This window comes from Tetrao urogallus (assembly GCF_951394365.1).
Source record: "Tetrao urogallus genome assembly, chromosome: 6".
Taxonomy (NCBI): domain Eukaryota; kingdom Metazoa; phylum Chordata; class Aves; order Galliformes; family Phasianidae; genus Tetrao; species Tetrao urogallus.
In genome coordinates, this window is record NC_136819.1 from 10641473 (window position 1) to 10664945 (window position 23473).

Genomic DNA, 23473 nt, shown 5'->3' on the forward strand with positions numbered 1-23473 from the left:
ATACCATGTTTAAGGCTGTCATCAAAAGACATGAAAAGAGAAGCCATAATACCCACAGCACTTACACCACGCTGGAAAACTCATGTTTTATCACGGGATACACAACATAACTATGTTTCAATCACTGTCATTCTCATTTTCTGTGTTTTGAACAAGATGGCTATGAAAACAAGTACTTCCACAGCTTTAGATGTCCCACTTCTAAGCTCCCAATTAATTAAATGCAATTTCAACTTGCCTTAAAACCTATTGTTCACCACAAAACACAAAGTTAAAAAGCCAGACATGGAATCCAAATAACTGTAATGATCTTCTAGGCTAGTAAAGTACCTATTCTCTTATGTTAGTATGATTTGGGTGCTTCAAGAACAGAGGACCCCAAAGGATTCCTGAACAATTTGGGGATATGATTTCTGTATATTTTAAACAAAGGTAGATATGGGATAGTACCCCTCAAAGCTAAAGGAGACAGCTTCCTCCCAGAGCTTGACAGCATCTAATGAAGTCAAATCAATTAAAGTGTTTAAGGGGCATTTAAAAGTTCCTTGGAAAAGACTCAGCTTTACAATTCTCCCCTTTTGGGAGGGATGGAGCCTATGGATGGAGCTATGGCTATGGAGCCTTTCTGCCTTTTCTTGGGCATAATATATGCCAATTTGCAGATTATTCTTAAAACAGCAAGACATCATCCCCTAGAATTCTCTAAATCAGCTCAGGTTTTACAGCAACAAGCAAATGTGCAGTAATACACGCAGGATATAGAAAATTATATTCTTTCTTGAGATGGAGAGTATTCTGTTGCTTACTCCCTTCTCATCGTTTAGGCTGAGAAAATTACATTAACATCATTGTTTCAACCGTGCTTCAGAGCAGTACCTGCGGTTATTAGGAATTTCAGTGGAAAACACAATTTTAATTGAAGCAAAGATCTCTTGAACTGCTTATACCCAGGGGAAAGGCAAGCAATTTTTGGGAAGCCTTCCTTGCATTCTTGTGTTACTCATGCATTCACACAATTCTCAACATCTGCCACCTGTAATTAAAAATAATGCTATTATCCAATCTCTGTGTGAAAAATGTGACATGTTGGAATGCCAGAGGGTATCTGGCCTTCCTTAACATTACTCACAGACATTCCGTGGCATTTCAGTGCACCATAGAACGGACAAGGAGATTAAGAAGTTCCCAATTACAGAAGAAATCCAACCTTTAAGAGTAAAAGATTGTTTTGAATCGCTGGGTTTGATCAAATTTATAACTCCTAAGATCTTTGGAAGGTGATTTTTCTTACTTGTAGTCAGAAAGGCCGGGTCCTATAGATTCTGTGTTTCCTCCCACACTTACCCAGATTTCTTTTACTACCTCTACATCGCTACATTTTTTTCCTTCTGTGGCTTTGCGTCCATCGTCACTTAAGCAAGATAATCTAAATCTAAAAGCTTTCTGACTTACACCAGAGCTCTCATCGTCATACAGCTGACAGACAATCTGACCGAAGGAATGCAGAAATGTATTTTGTTGTGTTATTATTCATTTTAAATATTACTAGGCAGAACAGATATTCACGTCTGCCATGCACGTAGCCTGGTGCAGTTGTATCCCAACATTTAATCATGCAGGAAAAAGCAACGAGAAACACGTTCCTCACCCCAAAGCATGGGTGTACTTCAAGGACTGCATTGAAGGAAAAGAGCGGTTGGAATCAAACACTGATAAGCCGTAGATTTGGACTGTATCCATTAGCATCAAATTTTTGAAATACTACATCTTGAGAAACAGACATCCTGCCAACTCTATATAAAGGCATGGGCCGTTACATAAAGGGTACGTGGTACACAGTGGGAGAAGAGAACTGGTTCAGCTGCCACGAGGGAAGTGAGAGCCACACATTCAAGGGCTTCAACGCTGTTAAAGATGTTATAAAAGTTCGACATTGTGCTCCACAGAGAGAATGCTAATGGAGTATTACAGTGATAGAATACAGTTACAGAATCATAGAACCCTTTGAGCTGGAAGGGACTCTTTGAGGCCACCTGGTCCAACTCCTTGCAGTGAACAGGGATGCCTACAGCTCCATCAGGTTGCTCAGGTAGGAGCCTTTGAAAAAGTTGTTGCCCCAGTCACAAATTGTGGTAATTTCCAGGTAAACTGGTAATGCAGATATACTTTTGTAACACAAAATGTAGAAGTTAAGATTTGCAGCCTTAGTATTCATGTGCTGTAATACATATAACTTGGGAAACCTTATGCTTCCAGAAGAACTATGCATTTGTTCAGGCTTGTATCTTCACGCCATACAATAATACAGGAGAAATTATCTGGAGCAAGCACAATTCCTGATCTTTCAGTTAATTAGCAAACACATTCCAGAGTCTCACATGATCCAAATTTTCCATAAATAATACGCTGAACTGATTAACTGATAAATGTCTTCATCTGCTGTCAGCATCTGCATGCTGGGAGAACAGGTTTCTCTGGCATCCCATACCTCTCTCCAACTGACAGTGTTTCTACAGCAACGTTCACATTTATTAAGGCTGGATATAGGAGCACTGCTGAACTTGTATGCCTGAAGCGTAAGTGAGAACAGGCGTAGGAAAAAACACCTGTTCTGACTTACAGAGTAGGCATACAGACCCTGCAATAATTATATCCCCTGTTAAAGATGGATTAACATAGCATCACTTTAAAATACAAGCATGGAAGCACTGACAGGCCAAACACCTCGAGGTTTGACCAGCTCATTTTCTTGCATCCTTCCACACGGGTAACAGATCCCTACATAACACAAATGCACAATACGCACAAATGAAGTGTGCTGTTCCAAATGGCAGTTTTCAGGTGTTTTGTAAGGGAGCAAAGATGTTGCTTAAGATCTATTAGATCTTACTGCCTGGAGAATAGTTCCCATCCCAAGCTGCCTTCCATTGAGTGGCATCCTACAGACAGCCCTGAAAGAGTGGGATAACGCCCAGAGCAGGCACCTCTGAATGGGACAGAAATGACACAGGTAGTGGTTGAACTGAACCTTGGGCACGAACTTGGAGATCCAAAAAGAATTCACTACTCAATGGTACGCACTTCTGCACACAAACAACTCTTCCACGTGTTGCAGCACAGCTGAAACTGGTTCACTAACACCGTGGAATTCAATAGATATTGGAAAGGATGACAGATTTAATCTGAAAAACAATTAAAAGCAGAGAGGTGGATGCCCATGCAACACATCATCTTGGTTTCGGATAGTGCATGAGAGCTGCAGATGCTGCTAACATTAAATATTTAAATTGAAAAGAGAAAACCATGAAGGTCACGGGGAATCTCATTTAGAGTGAAGTTTCTCCACGTTATTAAAATATTTATGCATTCTACTGTAATAAGTGTATGGCTTAAGGACAAGTCTGCGGCCATCACTCTTTGCTCCTGTGTCTGAAGATGAGTGGCAATGAAGTTATTCTGAAAGATCAGAATTAGAACCCATCAATGCGTTTTGAAATTCAAATCATTTCCACATAACAGCACGGCTGTCTAACCTTCCTAAATACACAAAGTAAATGGCACTTCTGAACCTCAGAAACAATTAACAAACAGCAGTATTCTTACAATTCCTCCATGGTATTATAAAGCTTTAGAAAAAGCAGAGATTTTTGATGGAAAAATATGGCCAAGTAAATGCCAATACGGCAGGGTAAAGCAGCAGAGCTGTGAGCAGACACTATAGGGAGGACCTGAAACATCAAACCGGAACCACAGTGTGAATGAGACATGGGAGCAGAGAGCCCCACTAACTCTGCTGTTGCACCAGGATCAGGACAGCACCAGATCAACTGTTGTGCTTCCCCTAAATGAAATTCCAGTGAAAGAAAGAGCAAAACAGGGGCGCGCAAGATTCAGATATTGTGCATTTTATACCTATGTGAATAAGTATACCATTCTGACGAAACATGCCACACTGATACAAACAAAAACGATGGGCATGGTGCAGTGGGTTAAGATGGCAAGCTATAAAATACACTGGGAGAAATGAAAACAGAGCAGTATCAGAAATACCTCGTGAACTGCACTGAATAATTGTGGCCTCAAGCAGTAAGTTGCCTAGGTCAGTATCACAAACATACAGGCAAAGGCATGGCTAGAATTCTGTGTGTTTTGTCAGTATCCCTCTCCTGATGAACTCATCGCCCTGACTTTCAGACAGGAGACCCTCCCTAGGCCAGCTGTACGCAGCCAATCCATCCCGTTGTGCTTCAGTAAAGCACAATCTCTAGAGACAAGCCAGCAGTGAAACAGATGCAGCACGTTAGTAAGACGAGCTGCCAACATCAGAGCGCATCGGTTATGCATCGCTAGGCAACCCAAAAACACACACAGAAACCCACCCCACTGGAACAAACCATGAGGGTGGGCCAAAGCTACACAGCATCTTTTTTCATGACAAAACCTGCACATCTCCATTACTTCCCAGGTCCCTACTGATGATTTTCAATCAAGTGTTTCTTATCACTTGTGAGACAGCACCCTCTGCTGTAACAAATCCTATAGAACCCATTCAACAGCAGTAATAAAGTATATTCTCCTATGGCCTGATTCCCTTTTGTTTTGCATTACCTACCTCATGTTCTATAAGGATGAACCTGCCTCTCTGTTCTAAATAGAGATGCTCTGAACTACTGAGAAATATGGTTTACTGGGCAACATTGGTGGTAGGTTGATGGTTGGACTAGGTGATCTTAGAGGTCTTTTCCAACCTTAATGATTCTGTAAGTCTATGAACCAAAATCAATCTCTAATTTCACTAACTGAGCAAAATCTCAGCTCATGTACAATTGGATATGTCAAAAAAGAAGATTCTCATTCTAAAGCACGGCTAGGAAGCAAACATTGAACTCTAAAAAACATATTCAAGCTACTGAAAAAATATGCACACCACATTGTACAAGACCCATTGTGCAAGGGAGCCAATGAAACCCATGACAGATGGAAAAGGAATCCCGAGGTCTCAGCTTGTGCTGAACAGGTGTTTTCTTGTCCTTGTGCAAAGTCCTGATAGCAAAATACATCCTAATCCAAGTTACATTATTTGACCCTTTTGGTAGATTTATGAGTCATGTGCAAATATGGTTTTCTGTTCTCCAAACAGGACTGCAGATTATGAGGCAGGACTTAGATAACAGACACTGGAAATCACCCTTCATCTTCAAAAACATCCTTCCTTGGCTGTGGTCAGCAACCCTATCTCATCACGCCAGGCTAAGAGCAGCTGTTATTGCCATGTCGGCTAGCATACTGCTCATTGCGACCTTCTGCAGAGATGAAACCGTTCACTGCAGTCCCAGGACTTTCTTCTGCCTTGGTTTGGCTTTAAATGGTTGGCAAATAAAATCTTCCTCTTTCCCTGCCCATGAAAAGCAGCTTACCCATACACACAGAACTTCCCAGGACAGCACACACAGCATACTGCTATACATTATTTCCCTCCCACTCCCCAAATTCTGAAGTACTAAGCAAGTAAAATCACACTCTGATAATCCCCACTATTTCCTTGTGATTCTGGCATAACTTCACAGGAGGCAACACAACCACTCTGAGTTCCCACTGCTGTGGGATCATGCAGAGACACAACCTCATTAGCAAGGCAGATCTGCATATTCAGAGCTCCAGCTCTTGCTGGTACCATGCGACGCGTGAGTTGGAGCTTTCATTAAAAAACATAATATCAGAACCAAAAAGGCATTTCCAAACAGGCAAAGCTCACTCAGGTCACTCAATAAAACCATACTGTGTTACTCTGCTGACTCGCTTTCTCTAACATTCACCGGAGCCCCATAGTGCCTGTTAGGGCAGATAAAGTTCTTAGAAGTCACATCACCATGGCACTCAATGACAACTGTATCTACTACTTTTATCTGGCATACATGACCGTGGTTGTACGTTCTGTGATGAGCACATTCAGTGCTCACAGAACGGCACAAGGAAGTCTGAGCCTTCCCAAATGACTTGCAAGTGTTTTCTTTGTTCAGGGATTAAGTCATGGCAAGTTCCTTATCTATAAAGACCTTTATCTTACTGCACATAGTGTGTGTGCCTGTAAGAAAACAGTAAAACAAGCTATAGGCTTCTGGAAGTCACATATTTCAAATTCAGCCTTAAGAGGTGTACAGACTTGTCTGTATCATTAGTATGCACACTGTGCTACACAAATACTGGCTACTGGGCACAGAATGATTTCCATGGCTTGAAAATAACCACTGGCAGCTGACTTCTGTTTTGTGATTAAGTACTAAGAATCCAGAATTGTGCAGCTGCATCAGTGCTTACATGTACAGATAAAAAACTAGATGGCAAAAAGTACTGGGAAGAGCAGACAATGAATCAGTTATACGAGCATTACTCATTAGCATTTTTGCACTGTACAACAGCACTGAGAATGTTATGTTACTTGTGATGATAATGATGTTTCAAAAGAATTTGAGAAACTGACCAAGTTTAAGATTCTACCACTTGCTGGAAATAGCTAAGTTTCAGTACTGTCCCTTTCTGATGTTTGAAGTGATCACATTATTAAACCAGCCATCTAGAACATACAGATTCAGACAACTTCGATTCAGCTGTCAAATGTGTGTTCCCACAGATACACCAGAGTATGAATTGTCACAAACACATTCACACAATTCAGGCCTAGTCATTGTATCAGATACCTGCAAAAAGCAAGAAGCACCTTCTTAGAGCTTTAGAATATCCGTCAGAAATTAAGCACTAAGCAAACAGCAAATGATAAATTTATCATTAAGAGACAAAAGACTAGAGGCATAATTTGTTTATTGTACTGTGAGCATCAGTATATATTAGAGACAAAGAAAACATGACTTCCAGGACAAGGAAAAAAACCTGGAGATTGAAAGTTTTGCTCAGTAGCAACCATGGAGAACCTGTAAGTTATCTGCTGGAATGCTTTCAGCTCAAAAGCTTGGCTTCTACAGTTACAGAACACTGAAGAATATACGATGTTCTGGATCCCAAAAGCCACATATCTAAAGTTAAATTGTGAAAGACCCAAAAAGATATTACGTAAAATTTATAAACTTGTTTTCTTCTGGGACAGATTGATCTTATCTCCAAGACTCAGGGCCATTCCCTGTAAGGAAAAGAAAGAAGATGTTTATGACACTGGTACTTCAATAAAATCACTTTATCTGTACTAAAAGGAAATTCCATATACAGGATGTTAAGTAGCTAGTGGCATAGGAATCAAAATATATCTAACTGTTCACCTATCTGCATAAATTCTAGTGCACACCATCTTAACTCCAGGAAAAGGCCACACTGATAAATATTACTGAGGCAGTGAAACTTCAAAGAGTTAGCAGCTAATAAACCTGCCTTCAAAATAAGAAGAAAAATTAATTTCAAGCTTTTTGACCTTCCACCAATTGGAAGTATGTGCCCACTAGAGAAAGAACATCTGTCAATATAGCTACTGAAATTCAACTGTTGAAAATCTCAGTGCTGACAGAAGCACTCAATACATCAAGGCTATAGAGAATAATTTCATCACAGAACCATGTTACTATTGCACAGAAACTGAAGAAGAAATGTCAAAAGAAACTGCCCAAATAAAACCACCTAATCTACAGAATGATCTCAAGGTGAGACCAAGCTGGCATATGTAACTGAATGCTACCTTATGTAAAAATGTCACTGTAAGTGTATCAGAAACATTAAATCACTCCAAAATTTTCATAATGACATCACAAACCAAATGGTTTCTTTGACTGTAGTAACTTCAACACAATTCTTTGCTGCATGCTGTTTAAAATACTTTTATTATTACAGCAGCTACTTCCGTATTTGCTTCCATACTAAACAATTCTAAATCTTGTAGTTTTTAGTCAGAAGGTGGAAGTTCTTTAGAACTTTTAAGACACATGGATATATCTTTAGAAAACTTCAGTTAGGACACTTCAGTTTTTGCTTCTTCTTTCTTGTAAAACTGAAATATCTACTTTAGCAGGAATAAGATCACAAAAGCTCAGGGAGAGCTGATCTTTATTTAAACACAAATGAAATATAACATCCTACTAGCAGTGCTAAGGGTAAAAATTCAGAAATCTTGTTCCAAACACCTATTCTATGGTAATGCATTGGGAGAGAAGATGTTTTAGTGCATCTTACCCCACATTTTCCTCAAAATTTTACCTAATTTAATTAACACCCCAAAAAGTTGCAAGTTTTTAAAGAGTGCCTGTTAGGTTTTCTTACAAACCAGAAGGAATGGTGCTCTGAATGGAAGCTGCATTACCTGGCTCTTTGCACGGATTCGTATGTGACCGGTGACAGGAGCCTCTGGTCCAAGATGAATTGGCTTTTCAATGCTGACATTTGCAAGTGCATCTTCTCCAAATATGGAACGTGCATAAAGATTGGCTGCCATAAAGCCACAATAACCAGAAAGTGCCTACAGAAACAACAAGTGAACACATGAGAAAGGCCAAAACCCTACAAGCACACTCTCGCTCATCTCTGGTATAGTTTTACTTCAGCTACAGTCCATGCATTAGTTATTAGCTGTAATACACACACACTGTACCTTAATAGCTACTTCATATATTTCACTTTACAGCAAGAAGAATACATTGTCAAAAGGAAAGTCAATTTTGATACAGAAGAAAGGATCTTCGAGTTACTGAGAAAACTGTATAAAAAGAGATAGTCCCATCAGAGCTGCTACAAATTACAACAGACGTTCTAATTTTCTTCTTGCTGAAGAAGAAATAGCTCAAGTGATGAAATGACACAGAATTCGTTAACAATTAGCTTTTTACTCACTTCAGAACATTAAGAACTTTGGTTATATATATATTATTTTGTACTTTTAACAAGCATTTCTAACAACATGCCTAACAGATGCTGAACAAATTACACAGAAAGAGCGCACGACCAAAAAACTGTGCCACAAAAGATTCTACAGGCAAAGAGCTCACCTTCTCTGGAGTGAGGCACTTCATATTGGTTGACTTCAGTATGTGCTGCAAGTATTCATTTAGATCAATAATATTTGTATTCACCGTAACCTGCACAAAGAGAAAAAGGACAATTGCTTTAATTAGCATATCAGGCACTTCCAAAAGCCCTTCTGCAGTGCTCTGTAACAAGCACTGCCACCGCATTTCTCTTTGAGGAGCAACACATTGAGAGAGCTGCACGCCACATTATGCACTGGAATAACACACAAACTACCTCCTGCCATCCACTCACTCAGGGGTAGAAGCTCCCATTTGATTACTATAGTCTTTAAAACATATGAGATGCATATGGTACTCAGTTAAGCACACAGACAGGACCAACATCCAATGCAAACATCTAATCCTTAAAAAACGCAGGCCACCAGATATGTTTGAAGAGGCACCTATTTCTACACAGACAAATACAGCTAGTGTTACCCAGTGATAAACACAATATAAGGAAGAATCACTTGTATCACAGAAGCATCTGAATGGGGTTTATACCACATGAGATAATGTTGATATAATGAGTTAGTGTGGAAGAGGCAAGAGAGTGACAAGTCATCCACCAAGAACCCCAAATAACATACAGAAAGTAAAACTAACTTTGTTTTCCCACTCAAATTCTGCCCACATCTGTCTGAACTCTGCATCCGTACAAGAGGCTGGCTGGATATAATCCATAATGTCAATGTGAATGTCACTGAGAACCACGCAGTTTCTGTCGCTGGCAGCTCCAGAGACATCATACACTGCAATAAGAAATACAAACCACATTAATGCTTAGAAGAGTGATTTTGCAATAAGTAAGAGTATCCAGTTACCATTTGTCAGCTAGCAGCTCAGCCCCATGTTGATCTCTACCCTTCTCAGGTGCTTTCCCCAAGTTGCCACAGAACTCCAAGATAGATGCGTTGGTTTTTCAGGCAATGCTGCCTAAGGTCATTTTCAATTCAGAGACTTGGGTTCAATAATCATGCTGACAATCACTCTGAAGGCAGTGTGCTCCATCAGGATTTTTAATTAAAATACAAACTTTCAGAAAGATCATCACGAAATATTCATACATTGCAAATCATTTCATTTCCTTTTCCAGTACAAAGTGCTTTATTTATTCCTTTCTGAGCCCACCGAGCAGTTAAGAAATACCCCACACAGTATTCTGCACACACGACTGCCTACTTACCGATATTACCAAAAATAATTCCATTTTCTGTTGAAGCAACTTTGACGTTAGCTTTTATGTTTGCAAAGTCATGTGGAGCAAGTGTCAAAGGAGATGGTTTTTCTACAAGTTTCAAGTCACCTGTTTAAATAAATTTGGGGGAGAGCATCAGAGAATGTTACCAGTACACAACAATTCCACTTTTGGAACATTTACTGTTGTGCGATTCAATTGCAATGCTTACAGAGCTGCACTGCATTACTTTGTTGATTTTACATCAAAAACTTCAGTTAAAATGTACTCACCCAAAGGATACTGTGGGAACACTGACTTAAATGGGCTTTGGATTGAGCTTGGTAATACTTTTAACAAGCAGAAAACTGTCACTTCTGCCTTGCATTTTAATCACTGCCAACACCATAACACTTAACACGACTGTCTAGTGCCTTAAAAACAAAGTTCAATGTTCAGTATTGCATGCACTGAGCTATCTCAGAACAGGTCAAAGTACCATCTTGATTTTGAATACAACTGCTACTTTCCCTACTCCACTAGCAAGAAATTGTAGGAGACTCCCTAGTTCTACCAAACAGTGCCAATGCCCAGCAATGCTTCTCACCCAGCGTGGCCAGCTCCAGTGTGCAGTTCTGCAGAGTATCACTGGTCTGATTTACCACGAGCACATCCAGCACGATGTCATACTGGTTGACGTGGACATAGGCTTCTGCATAAACAGGGTCTGAGAAACCCGTTAGTTGCGTAACCTGTAAAGGAAAAGAATTTAAGGTATTTTTCTCGTAAGCCATTTCTAATAGGAAATCATGACAAACAATGCCAAAACAATAAACTACAATTGAATTCACTGCTCTTTGATACGAGCCCCCAAATCAAACAGAAAAGGCGTGTAAGGAGGTTTAAATTTCACATAACTATCTTCTCAGAAAGAGAAAAAAAACAAACAACACTTCAGCCAAATACCACAAACTCAGTCTAGAAAATACTTAAGTGACATTCTGGAAAACCAAAGTCCGTATTTCTTGCACAAGCTTTCAAAAATTAACAAGTTCTGAAGACTTACAACTGAATCACAGCGATCCTCCGTATTATTTACACAAATGCATTTTTAAATCCATCCTTTGCTCAGCTGTCCCTTTGCAGACATACTGCAATTCACAACACCTTTACAGATGGAACGTTTTCTGAACTGAATTCATCTAAGATCCCAAAACATTAACTAAAATGCTGCGTTATACTTAAAAAAGATTAGAACGAAAAACAGTGACTTCAAATTGAAAGGTAATTTTAAACATTAAAAAGAATTTACACAGACTTTGAGAATGAAAGCCTGCTTTCCTAACTGGAGTTCAAGAAGTGTTTGGACAACACTCTCAGAGACAGGGTTTGATTCTCAGGTGCTTCTCTGCAGAGCCAGAGGTTTGGCTCGATGACCTTTGTGGGTCCCTTCCAACTTGGGATATTCTGTGGTTTTATGAACCACTTTAGACATTCTCTGTCAGTTGAAATAACCAACAGCAAAAAAAAAAGACAAACTGAAAAAAGATACACCACACTTGTCAACAGGATACGGCAGAAAAGAAAAAGGTCCTTAACTTGTGACATCCCTGCTCTTCTCATAGTGAACCTTATTGGGCTCTTCAAAGCACCACACAATTTCAATTTCAATTTCTGTATGCCACCAGCTAAGCACTGAGCCTCCTTGCCACTCTTCTTCCCTCATGATAAGGGAATAAAGCACAATAAAATTTTTTTCCTCTTTCTTTCCCCCTAATCAACAAACATATGGGACTTCCTACTCAACAACATAACCTGATTCATTACTTCCAGTATGCAACTCCCATAGCTGATTCTGCACATGAGCAGAAGAAAGAGTATATAATTAAAAGACTGACTATTAGATTACCTTATTAAGTTTGGATGCGAGAGGATCAGCAGCCTCTTTCCTCTGTGTGTTTCCCATTGCTGCGAGAAGGCTGAGCTGAAACTGGTCTTCTTTTGAGCTCATTTCATTTTTAGCAGTAAGCTGCATGAAGGAAATGGGATCGTCTGGCTGAACTGTCACGTTCCTTTTCTCTGATTCTTTCTGCAGAAAAAAACCATCACAATTAATTCCCTCACTTAGCACAGAACACAGAATGACTGAAGCAGACATAGTCAAATGGAGACATTTCTAGGACCTGCTTGGATGTGAACAACATAAAAAAAAAAATTCCAAGTGTTTATGATTACACATTCATAATATCTCACCTTCTGGGAAAGTTTCTCTTCTTCTAGCTTGGCTGACAGCATATGAGAGAGGGACTGCCTGCATTCTTTGTTGAAGATATCATTCATGAGCGGAGAACATTCTGACAAAACTTTCAGGCACAGGGAAATACGATCCACATCATCATCTGTAATGGGCTTCTTGGGAAGAGAAGACTTTCCCAAATGAAGAATAGTGGCCATCAGCAGCATAGCTTCGGCAATAAAGGACTGAGAAGGAAGACAAATGAAACAGAATGAAAGGAAGTTACTGAGCTTTTAAAAAGCTTTAAAGAAATGCTTATTTCTGGGGCAAATTAATCAAATTCATAGAAATCTCTGGACTTTTTTTTTTGGATCTGTCAAGAGACAAAGCACCAAGAGTTAAGAGACTTCTGATATGGTGGCTGGAAAGCAGCAAGCCTTATTTATGACCCAAATTATTATTACACAACCCTGTAGCTGGCCCAAATTATTATTACACAACCCTGTAGCTAGCATTTGATTCAGGACTTAATCAATTTTGTATCTGCTTAAAAATCCATTGAACAAAAAGAAAAAAGCAAACCCCACTAACAAACAAAAAAAAACCCAACCCACCAACCAGCTCCTCTTTGCAACTACAGTGAAAGCACAGAGATGACTTACATTTTGCTTCTTCTTTTCCTGAACTAGTGACACATATCGTAAAGCAATCTTGGTTAAAGTGGTAGCAAGGGAAGCCGCGACAAAGAAATCCCCATCAAGCAAGAATCCTCGCAGTGGAGGTCTACAAGGACAGGCAGTCATCAGAAAACTAGCTCAGAAGATACTTTGAAAACAGTAAATCATCTCAACCCCTCAACTCTCCATGAGAGAATGTCACTTAAAAAAAAAAAAACAACAAAACAACTCAAATGTTTACTAGATCTAGTAAGAAATCTTAAATACCTGTCCTCCTCCTTTTTGGTGGGCCGGGAACTACTCAGAGCACTCTGGGTTGCGTAAGTACCCATCTCTGTCACCAGCTTCTGGACTGGGCCCACAGTCACCTCTTCTTCAGGTTTTAGCTCACCAGCTTCTTTCTTGATTTCAGATTCTACAATTGGGATCTAAACACGAACAGGTAAATGTTCACACGGATACAGAAGCCTCCTACAGCCGTGCATAAAGCTCACAATGCTGCACGCAGTGCCTTAGAGCTCCCAAGACTGAAAGCACTCTTCATTTGTCAGTGGATATGTTCAAGTCACCACAGTTATCTGAAACAAGCAATTTTTCACCCACCCTGCTAAGTCTGAAGCATTCAAATCTTTATTCTCAGTACATGCCAGTTGCTATGTAAAAATAATTCAATATTGAATGCAAAACCTAGTTTTTGCATTTGGCTTCTTGCAAGTATAACATTAGATTATAATGCTCAAAACTCCATACTGCATTTTAATTGTTTTAAATCCTTTCCTTAGCACAATGCATGTAGTGAGATAAACCACAAAAAGCTAGAATAACAAAATAAACACACCTCTCCAAGTGATCTGCGAACTTCTGTCATTACACTTTGTATATCCTCCTTTGTGCTGCAATACTCTCCAAGGATCCATAAAGCTCCTCGATAAATCCTAAAATAAGAACAGGAATTTAACCATGCTTTCCTGATAAATCAGCATCAAGGGTAGCTATTCATGGACAAATTCAAAGGGATGTGATGGGCAGGAAGCAAGTTTGATCTGGAACATTCATTCTTTCAGCTTCAATAAACTAAGGAACAAGTATATAAAATAAGATTTCTTCTCTGCTGCTTTTTATTCCATCTGTGTGAAGCTTGATATTTATAAAATTACATTTCATTACCATCACAACCAACTCCACTGCTAACAAAGACAGCTATAATTTCCCCAACGACCTGAGGCAAACGAGTAGGAGAAATGACAAAACAGAAGGCTGAATGAAGATTAAAGAAAAAAAGTATAGCAGTGTTCTTCAGGGTTTCAGGGCTTATTTGTCACCTAACAACATAATAACAGAGCCAAGGATTTGGGATATCTGGAAAGAGGTGTCTTCAAACAGAAAAACTCCCTTCATATGACTGACCCATCAGAATGCCAAGCCTGGAGTGCTTTGCAAGTACTGAAGATGCTTTGCAGATTCGTATCTTAGGACTCTCTTTTTCTGACAAATGCCCAACTTTTTCCAGTTCCCTAGAAGTGCAAATTCCCACTGCAACACTCCCTTAGTAATTCTGTTTTAACAAATATATCACTTTGGTGTTGGTCTTCAACAACATCATCCTCTAACAAATAGAATACAATTAACAGTAGCATCATAAAAACGAATTTGAACTGATCTGGGTTCAACGTAACAAGCACCCAATCTATCATGGACCAAAAGGTAAGATGGAAACCACTTCCCTATGGTCATCTACCTCACACTGCTCCAGCTCTGGTTTGATACCGTATCTGAGACTCACTTGACAGATTTAATTGCATGAAAGACTTCCAGCATCTTCTCAACGATAAGAGGTCTGAGGTTATCGAACCGCTGGATCGCTTCCCGCACAAATTCCAGTACGTCAGCAGCTGCAGCTTCATTATTATCACTGAGGAACTCCATCAGCTAGCACAGCGTGGGGAGCATTAACACAAAGAATAAAAAAGTTACCTTTGTATCACTGTACTTCTACGTTCAGATGCAGATATTTCTTCAGCAATGGAAACTGGTCTGACTCAGTGTAAATCCACTTTAAGAAAAACCTCAGCTTCACATATTCTTTTACACAGGCGGGCAAGTAAGGATTTTGGGACAGCTGGACATAATTGAATGACAATATAATTAAACATCTCCATACCACTGGAATAACATTGGCAGCCATATCTGGGAACCGAACACTACAGGAATGCAGTGTGCGAACAAGCAGCTGTCTGTATTTGTCAGTATCTTCATGCTCTGTCACATTATTAGTCTTAATCACTTCTTTCTTCAGAACAATCACAAGCTGCAGGGAAGATCAAACAAAATTGAGGAAAGTCACGTATTTTTCTGGAGAATAAAAACATATCATGAGACACATGTAATATATCTTTTACCTCCTCCACATTTCTTGAAGAAACCAGATCCAGAGCCAGCTGAAGGGTTTTTTTGCGCACTTCCAGATCTGGGGTACTCAACACTCTGAGGATGTCCATAACGAGATCCTGCAACAGTGAAAAAATAAATAAATAACTGCTTTGTTGCTACAAATTACTCCATCCCCAGTTCTAATTTCCAGTCCCCAGTGATTTTCAAAGATCTTGTGGACACAGAATGTATAATACAGTGACAAACACGCAATGTATCTTAGAGATTATGAAATTCAGTACTCATTTCATCCATTCTAACACTCCTCAAGCAAGCTACTGAGCCTTACAGTCATGGCAACATTTACCATGGTTATTGCAGGCAACGGTAACAGCAAGCCTAAACATAAAAGACCATCCAGCTGTTTTCAACAGATGTATCATCAGAAGGTTTAAATTTTAGAAGGGCATTTTGCACTGCAACACCTGAAAATTTATAGGAAAGGAAAAGCATTCAGATAGGCTGGCAAGAAAAGAGAGCTCACGTACCTGTAACACTCGCTCATGGGAGGGATGCTCCTTCAATTCAACCAAGCGGTCCAACACAATCAATTTCACATTATTATCACTTTCTTTAATAATCAAATCTATGTAGCATTGGGCAGCTGCCTAAATTAAAAAGGATCAAAAACATTTATATAAGTAACAAAGAAGGGAACTGGGCAAATCTTGGAGACAACTTCAGTTAAAGACAGCTTTTACTTTATTACTAAACAACAATTCAAGGAGTTGGCACCCAAATTAACTTGAGAACAGTTTAAACTTTCTGATAAACCATAAAGATGGCTCCATCAGTTTGTTACAATAATGCCACAGGAAGAAGCACAGTTTACAATGCACAGACTTGATTTCAAATACCAGCAAAACCGTAAATTTCCTTGCATGCTTTCAGTCAAATCTTCAGTACAGGACAGGATATAAAAATTAATTTAAAATAGTTGACAGTGTTAGCATATCTAGATGTTTTAATGACAGCTTCTCTGTACGATATTTGTACTCAAGGAAAATGACTGCACTAAGGTAAGAATGTAAGAATGTAAGAATTAACACACCTGAGCTTTTGAAGCTACTATTCACAATGTTTTTACTCTTATTCTAGGCTGGTATATTCTATTTTTGAATAGAACTTAGAATTCCTTTGTGTTCTCAAGTAATCAACAGTACAAAGATAAATAGGAATGTGAGGTCAAGCAGTAATCAATGCAAATCTGCAAAGCTTTGTTTCCACTTTGAGAAAGAATAACATTTCAGAGTAAAGAAAGTAATTCAATCTCTGCAAATCTTCAATACTGGTCGTCTTTGCTAAGAATGTCAACAAAACTGCAGGTTGATAGCAACTACTGTAATAAATTGCACAGTATTTATGTGCAATGACAGGCTTGTGCGTCCATCATCAAGTGGCATGAAGTCCTCCAGCCACAAAGCTGCAAAATATAATCCTAGTATCTTCTGACCAATTTCAGAAGAGGTTTGAAGACAGTTTTACACATCAAGTGCCAAAAACCACATTTTGCTGCCGCCTTAAGACTTCAAAAGTACAAGGCATAACCCACAGTATTATGGTGTACCAGTAGGTACTGGAATGTCTGCAAACAGCACTTCTATACCTTGATTGCAGTCGGTGCACTGGAGAGTGTAACTAGTGTTCCTGCTGCTTCATATTTCACTGCAGGACTCGATGACTGCAGCAGGTTGTAGATGCAACGAATAAAGCGAGCTCTCTCTGATGGGTTGGCATGACAGACCTACATACAAAGAAAATTAAGCAAAGGGTGACAACCTTTTCTGAGCATAAGAAGCATCATTCACAGTTTGAAAAGCTCTCAAAATTCTTTAACTGGAAATAGTATGCAATACTAGAAGGTCTTGACATGCACAAGTGGCCAAAATGCCTTTTCCAGCTGTATTCTAACTGTTCTACTAAGGGGTCTAATAGAACCTGTATTTTCTAAATACATCACAGTATATTTTCCTTTTACCTTATAAATCAGTTCAACAATAACCAACTGCAGAATATCACCAAATGTCTGGACTTGGTCAATGCAGGTACTCAAATAATCCAATGCTCGATCCTAAACAAATAAAAGGCAAATCATTCCAAGTTATTTCAGAGTTCTCAGCTACTTTTTAAAGCAAAGCACATTATAAAAATCACAGAGTCAGAGAATCACCATGGTTGGAAAAGACCTCACAGATCATACAGTCAACCATCCACCTCTCGCCAATATCACCAATCAGAAGAAAACTACACACAGTCAACCTTTCAAGTGAAAGCTTTGAAGAATTTATGAAAAATTAATAAGTGTGAAGAGCAAATTAATAAACTCTGTCTGCACATGAAAAAAAATGAGACATGCCTTACCGTAATCAGGCACAAAATTCAATCACCAGTATAGCAAATGAACAGAATTTGCCATTTCTTTCCCATAAAACTACAAAAGCTATTAAAATGATTGGTAATCTAGGAGGTCTTCTCAATCCAGCAAGGCTCACATGACAAAAATAATTACAGTTTTCAGCAACAACTTAGTCGTCTTCAAATGCAGCAACTGTTCTTTAAAATGAAGACAGCACTAAAAACCTATATTAACTTATTTGCAGTTAAAGAATACTCCACAAATGATGTACAGCTGCCAAACACATTTTTTTTTATGTGAATATGTTCACACTTCTAACAAACTACTGGCTAGTTACCTATGACATTTTCAGATATTTACTCTAAATAAATTTGGGGGCAAGTATCCTTACCTGATCGGCGTGAATTAACATCATAAATGCATTTCTTTTGCAACTTGCATCCTTCTCATTCACCAGGAAATCATGGATCAATTCAGGAGCATCAGGTATAAGATGTTCAAAATTTCTTTAAAAAAAACATAATTAAAAAGCTACTGATGAGGGGGAAACCATACAGCTTAATTGCATATCCTACACAAATGTTTACAGAAAATCAAAAAGCATGAAACAGCAAAGTAGAACTTTTGTGTAGTCATTCGAAACTAGACAAGCTCAGTGAGCATAAAAATTGTCTGCTGTTATGACAGCTAAAATATTAATCCACTAATGATTTCAGCTTAATAGGAACACTTGGTTATAGTGTTTAGGTAAGAAAAAAACAAGCAATAGCATTCAGTATGTAAGTAGAGTAGAGGAGTAGAGGAAGGATGTCTTGCTTCAAATAAATGTATGTGCTTATACTCCTGTAAAGTTTTTCTTAGTTTATATTAGTGGACAACGATTACTGTGCATGAAGTTTAGATAACTGAGAAAGGCATTTGCCCTTACAAATTAACCTGCAATATAAGGATCTCAGTGGCAGCTGCAAAAGCAAGAGCAGTACCTTCCACTTTTCCAAAGAAGTTCTTCACAGAGGAAAAAGCAAACAAAAAATCCATCCCACACCAACCTGCTCTTCCTCCTCGCTACCAGAAATTAATAATAATAAATACATATAAAAATACATATTTATGAGGTCTCCCAAGCCACCCAAGCCAACAAACATAGCCTTCCAAATACAGCCTTGGTCTTTTGTACTTTAAACAGATTCTGGCATTTACCTATAAATGGTGTAAATTGCCAGGACTGCATTTCTGCGCACATAGCTGTGACGATGCTCTAGGCACGCACGGATGGCTGGCATCAGAGGCTCCAGCAGTTCTGCTTCTTTCAGCTTGCAAAGAAAACGAAGAGTAGAGCCTCGGATAAACTCATTTGGATGCTGAAGATCCTACAATCAACCAGAAGCATATTTGAAATGTCAGATGCTACAGTTTAACTGCAAAGCTCAGGTGAACGCACTTGCTAGCCTCTTCCCAAATTAAGTTTTTTGATGGAGCAAATTCCAAAAGTCTAAGAAGACAATTCTTTATCCTTTCATTAAAGGAATCTTCTTAAAACACTGAAGTTCCATGAAATTTAAAACAAGCATTTCCACGTAATCAAACTTGCAAGTCCTAAGTTTTTTCTGCTGCACTGCACGTACTGTCGGTATTGTAGGCACATATTGTAGGCATGTATTGTAGGCACGTATTGTAACTCCTAAGGCTGTGAAAGCTCAGCCTGCAGGCATTCCAGCACAGTGGAATGACTCTACTGCATGTTAGTTATCTGCCTGCGGTCTATTCTCACAGAAACTGAAGGATTATCTTTGTGAAGGAGCATCCCAAACACACTGCAACGAAGATATGCCACATTGAGCATCTACTCTTACTGACCCACTGTGTGTCCAAGGACACTATCGAGGTGGTATTGAGGTCACCCCTCATCTTCAAGGCTCTCTGACTTTGTAAGATTGAGCACTAAATGTTTAATTGTAACAGGAAACGTGAAAATTCCTTAGCAGTTGGTTTGCTGGTTACCTACATTTCAGCCAGCTATGAAGCATTTTAAGACAAAAGAGTTTGCAAGGAAATGCAGAGCGTGAGACGCTTTCATATATTTTACATAACAGAAAACAATGCACTTTCTAGAAAGTACACAGTATGTAAACATAGGCAGTAAAATAAACAAGCTACCTTTCTATATGCATCACAGACAAGGATCATTTCCTGCAGAAGCCTGCCATCAGGAGTGGTCTTCGGCACTATCTCCCAGAAAACAAGCAGCAGCTTTTTGATGGTATGATCTTGGAGAGGCAGCACAAAACGTATAATGGTCATCAGAAGCCCAGGTAGTTTTTCACCATTCAGAATCATAATAATCACTTTCTTCAAGGCCTCTGTCTTCAACTTGACATCTCCTTTTTCTAGAGTGGATAGAAAATTCAAGAAAGAGAATCAAGGTAACTGTATGCTTAGGAAGGCTAACGTACCACAGTTTAGTAGGAACAGCTGTTTTCTGGTCAGAAGATACAACCTCTCCCCAAAGGAGTACAGTTTAACATTTCAATAAAATCCACACCCTCACTTTTAAGAGCATAAAGAGGAAGCAAGAGGTATGTATAATATATAAGCCTGTAGTTTAAGCTTATTTTTGGGATCAATGTACTGGAATTAAATGAATTCAACAGATTGCATCACTGCTCCAGTGCTTTCAAACAGCATTTCAAATCAGAATACTCCAATGCACTGTAATGTTACACTAAATACTGATGATGCCACTTCTGCAAGAAAGATACAGCTGTGCACAGAATAGTGAGTGATATGGTTCTCATTAACTAAGCCTGCCCAGACCTCAACATCTATTGCTTTGCACAAAGACTGAAAGTGATGTAAAAGTTCTGCACAGAATTTGGACAAAAAGTCACATAAGATAAATATCACAAACTTCTCAAACAGCAAGCAGAATTCACACATTTCAAACATCAACATAACAAAACAAACACTTATTTGCCTGAGTTTATGAAATGCAAACAATATTCTAGTAAAAGTGTGAAGAACACCATGTGAGAATAATGATGGATGATCCTTCTCATCGGGGTCCATTACTTGCCTAGGTCATTTTTTAAGCTGATTTCAGAAGGTGGTTCTGAATCCATCGGGACATTGATTAACGTGTAGCACACGTTCTCAGCAGCAGTCATGGCTCCTGGTTACAAATGTTTTCTCAGTGGAAGGTTTATTTTGACACAAGTATCAGACAACCTAAAAAAAACAAGCAAATAAAGCCATCCCAGAGTTAACAGATTTTACTAATGACGTAAAAATGATTGTCCAGCTGATTTAATGATTTGTAGAAGCTTGGATTTCTTGAGAAGCCACATTTGAAATACCTTCCCATTTTACAAACAAACAAATCAAGAGCATGACATTCCCCAAAGGAAAAAATAACCCAGAAATGAAAAATCTTTCTAATATGGCTACAGAGTATGGCTACAGATGAAGGGGGATATTTGGCTGCTACTGAAAGGATGCAGCAACTTTTCCCTTGCCTACTCATCCCTCTGATCCCTACTATATTCACTATCTTCCCGGTGCTCTTGCGCCTCTTCAGGTGAACTGACCCAAAGTGCAAAGCCAGCTGAAAGCATCTAAGTGAAAGAAAAGGTGAAAGGAAGAGTTTTCTTCCACTTTAACAAACTGAATCAGCCAATGAGGAAGCTATGATGATGGGCACAAGATGTAAGAGTGGAAACTGAGGATGGCAGAACAGAAAAAAGTGAGATGGAAAGGAAAGCAGGACGACACTTTTACATACCAAGAACAATCAGACCTGTGGAACTCTACTCTTTAGCTGCCCCTATAAACTGATGAGGAAGGTCAGTATTCATACAGAGGAAAAAACTACCTGAGGGTTACAGACCCATCAAAGCTGCAATTCAGATTAAAAAAAAGTTAAATCCTCATTTTTTCTGTTTGTTCCTTCCTAATGTAATTGATGCCTAGGATCAAACCAAACTTACTACTCTGTTTCTTAATGGAAAAACGTTCCAGTTTCAGTTTGCTCTGTTAGTGCTATGATACCACACTGATGAGAACAGGAAATTGTCAGCTTCTGTTACATGTCCAAAACTGCATTTTCTAAACGCGGGCAGAATAATGACTGTGCTCTCACTGCAATGAATTGTCTTGAAGTCTTACACAGAGTTTAACAAATCTTTGAAAGAAGACGCTTCTTTAAAACATGGCGTTATGCATCAGTCTGTTAATAAACAGTGCAAAAGCACACACTTGTTTGCTGTTCCATCACCATATCTCCAAGACAGCAGTCAGTGACATGCCAAGTGAGAAAGCCACTGAGTTCTGATCTCACCTCACTTCCACAGCTGTGTTGACACAACTTCTGAGATGCAAACTCTGTAAACCCTCCAATCCCACTTTATTTTTGAAGCAGTCATTTGAGCAAACAACATTCAAAAAACCAAACATTCATTTCCAGCTCAGTGAGCCTGAGAAGAAGCACTGCTCCACACAGAGCTCTGACTGACAACAGAGGAAAAGAGAGCAGCTGTGGCATTGGAATGAATGAGTGAAACTGTGGATCCAAAGCCCCTTTTTTTCAGAAAAACGGGCACCTGAAGAACCTTAGGCTGAGCAGGAAGTTGTGCTGCTTTGGGCTGTGTCCTCCTTCTACATAGAAAACAGCAAAACGTAAGTATTGGAAAAGATACTTGAAAGAAAAATGGCAATGCAACACTAGTTACTTTTTTGTTACGGATTTTCTGTATTTCTATGGCTTCAATTCTTCAAGTTGATCATTCGCAGGAAAAAAAAAGGAAACAAAGAGCCGTTTTCTTGCCTTGGTAACAGCTTCTGGGCAAGAAGGTGGGAGAGACAGCAAGAGCTCAACGCTGCACAGCCAGCGTTCAGCTCTGTGAGGAAACACAGCAGGCCCGTCCAAAAGGCAGCTCGCACACAGCCCTGACTGCAGAAACTCCTCAGACCCACGGCACAACTCTACATAACGCGGCGACGCGGCCCGAGCTCACGCAGCGGCGACGCGCCCCGCCGGTCGGCCAACCCACAGCCGAGAGCCCCCGGGCACCATTCTGCCTCGCGGCACTCGGCTATTTTCAGCCCTCAGCCCGACGCCCGCGGCCAGGAGGAGGCCAGCGGCGGCCCCGCTGTCTCCCGCTCCCGTTCCCCGCCCCGGGTACGGCTACGAAGAGGTTTCCCCGCGAGGTGCCGCGGCGCGGAGCTGCGCACCGTGAGGCGGCGGTGCTGCTCGCGGCGGCCCGCTCAGATCGGAGGCAGTGGGTCGCGGCTCGGCCCGCTCAGCTCTGCCCGCGGCGGTTCGGCGATGGCTGACGTGGAGCCGCTCCCTCCCGGATGGCTCGGCGCTACGGCGGCTGAGATAGGACACGCCTCCTCCGTGCAGAAGACCGCGAAAGAGGCGGAGCCGCCGCCAGCGTTGCCGCGTGGCCGACAGGGGCGGGGCGAAGGGGCGCCACGAGGACGGCGTCACGTGAGCAGCGGGGGCGGGCCTTCCGGCTCTGACGTCACCGCCCCGCCAAACGGGGGAGCTTTGTTTTTTCCCCACCTCCCAAAGCCACGGTTGGTTCCAAAAACGCGATT

The 23473-nt window shown here is 40.1% G+C and overlaps 1 protein-coding gene across 1 annotated transcript; it reads right to left on the minus strand.

Annotated features, from left to right (window-relative positions):
* Nucleotides 1-7013: 7013 nt before the first annotated feature.
* On the minus strand, nt 7014-21042 carry COPB1 (COPI coat complex subunit beta 1; the record flags this gene model as incomplete). Its single annotated transcript, XM_079536916.1, has 21 exons — nt 7014-7135; nt 8300-8455; nt 8982-9071; nt 9609-9754; nt 10189-10308; nt 10787-10931; nt 12089-12268; nt 12433-12660; nt 13078-13198; nt 13360-13520; nt 13931-14027; nt 14876-15021; nt 15254-15400; nt 15492-15599; nt 16011-16130; nt 17129-17266; nt 17501-17593; nt 18270-18384; nt 19079-19248; nt 20036-20265; nt 20952-21042. 21 exons carry the CDS (start codon nt 21040-21042, stop codon nt 7076-7078), a joined length of 2862 nt encoding a protein of 953 aa, XP_079393042.1. The 3' UTR covers nt 7014-7075.
* Between the last annotated feature and the right edge of the window lie 2431 nt (nt 21043-23473).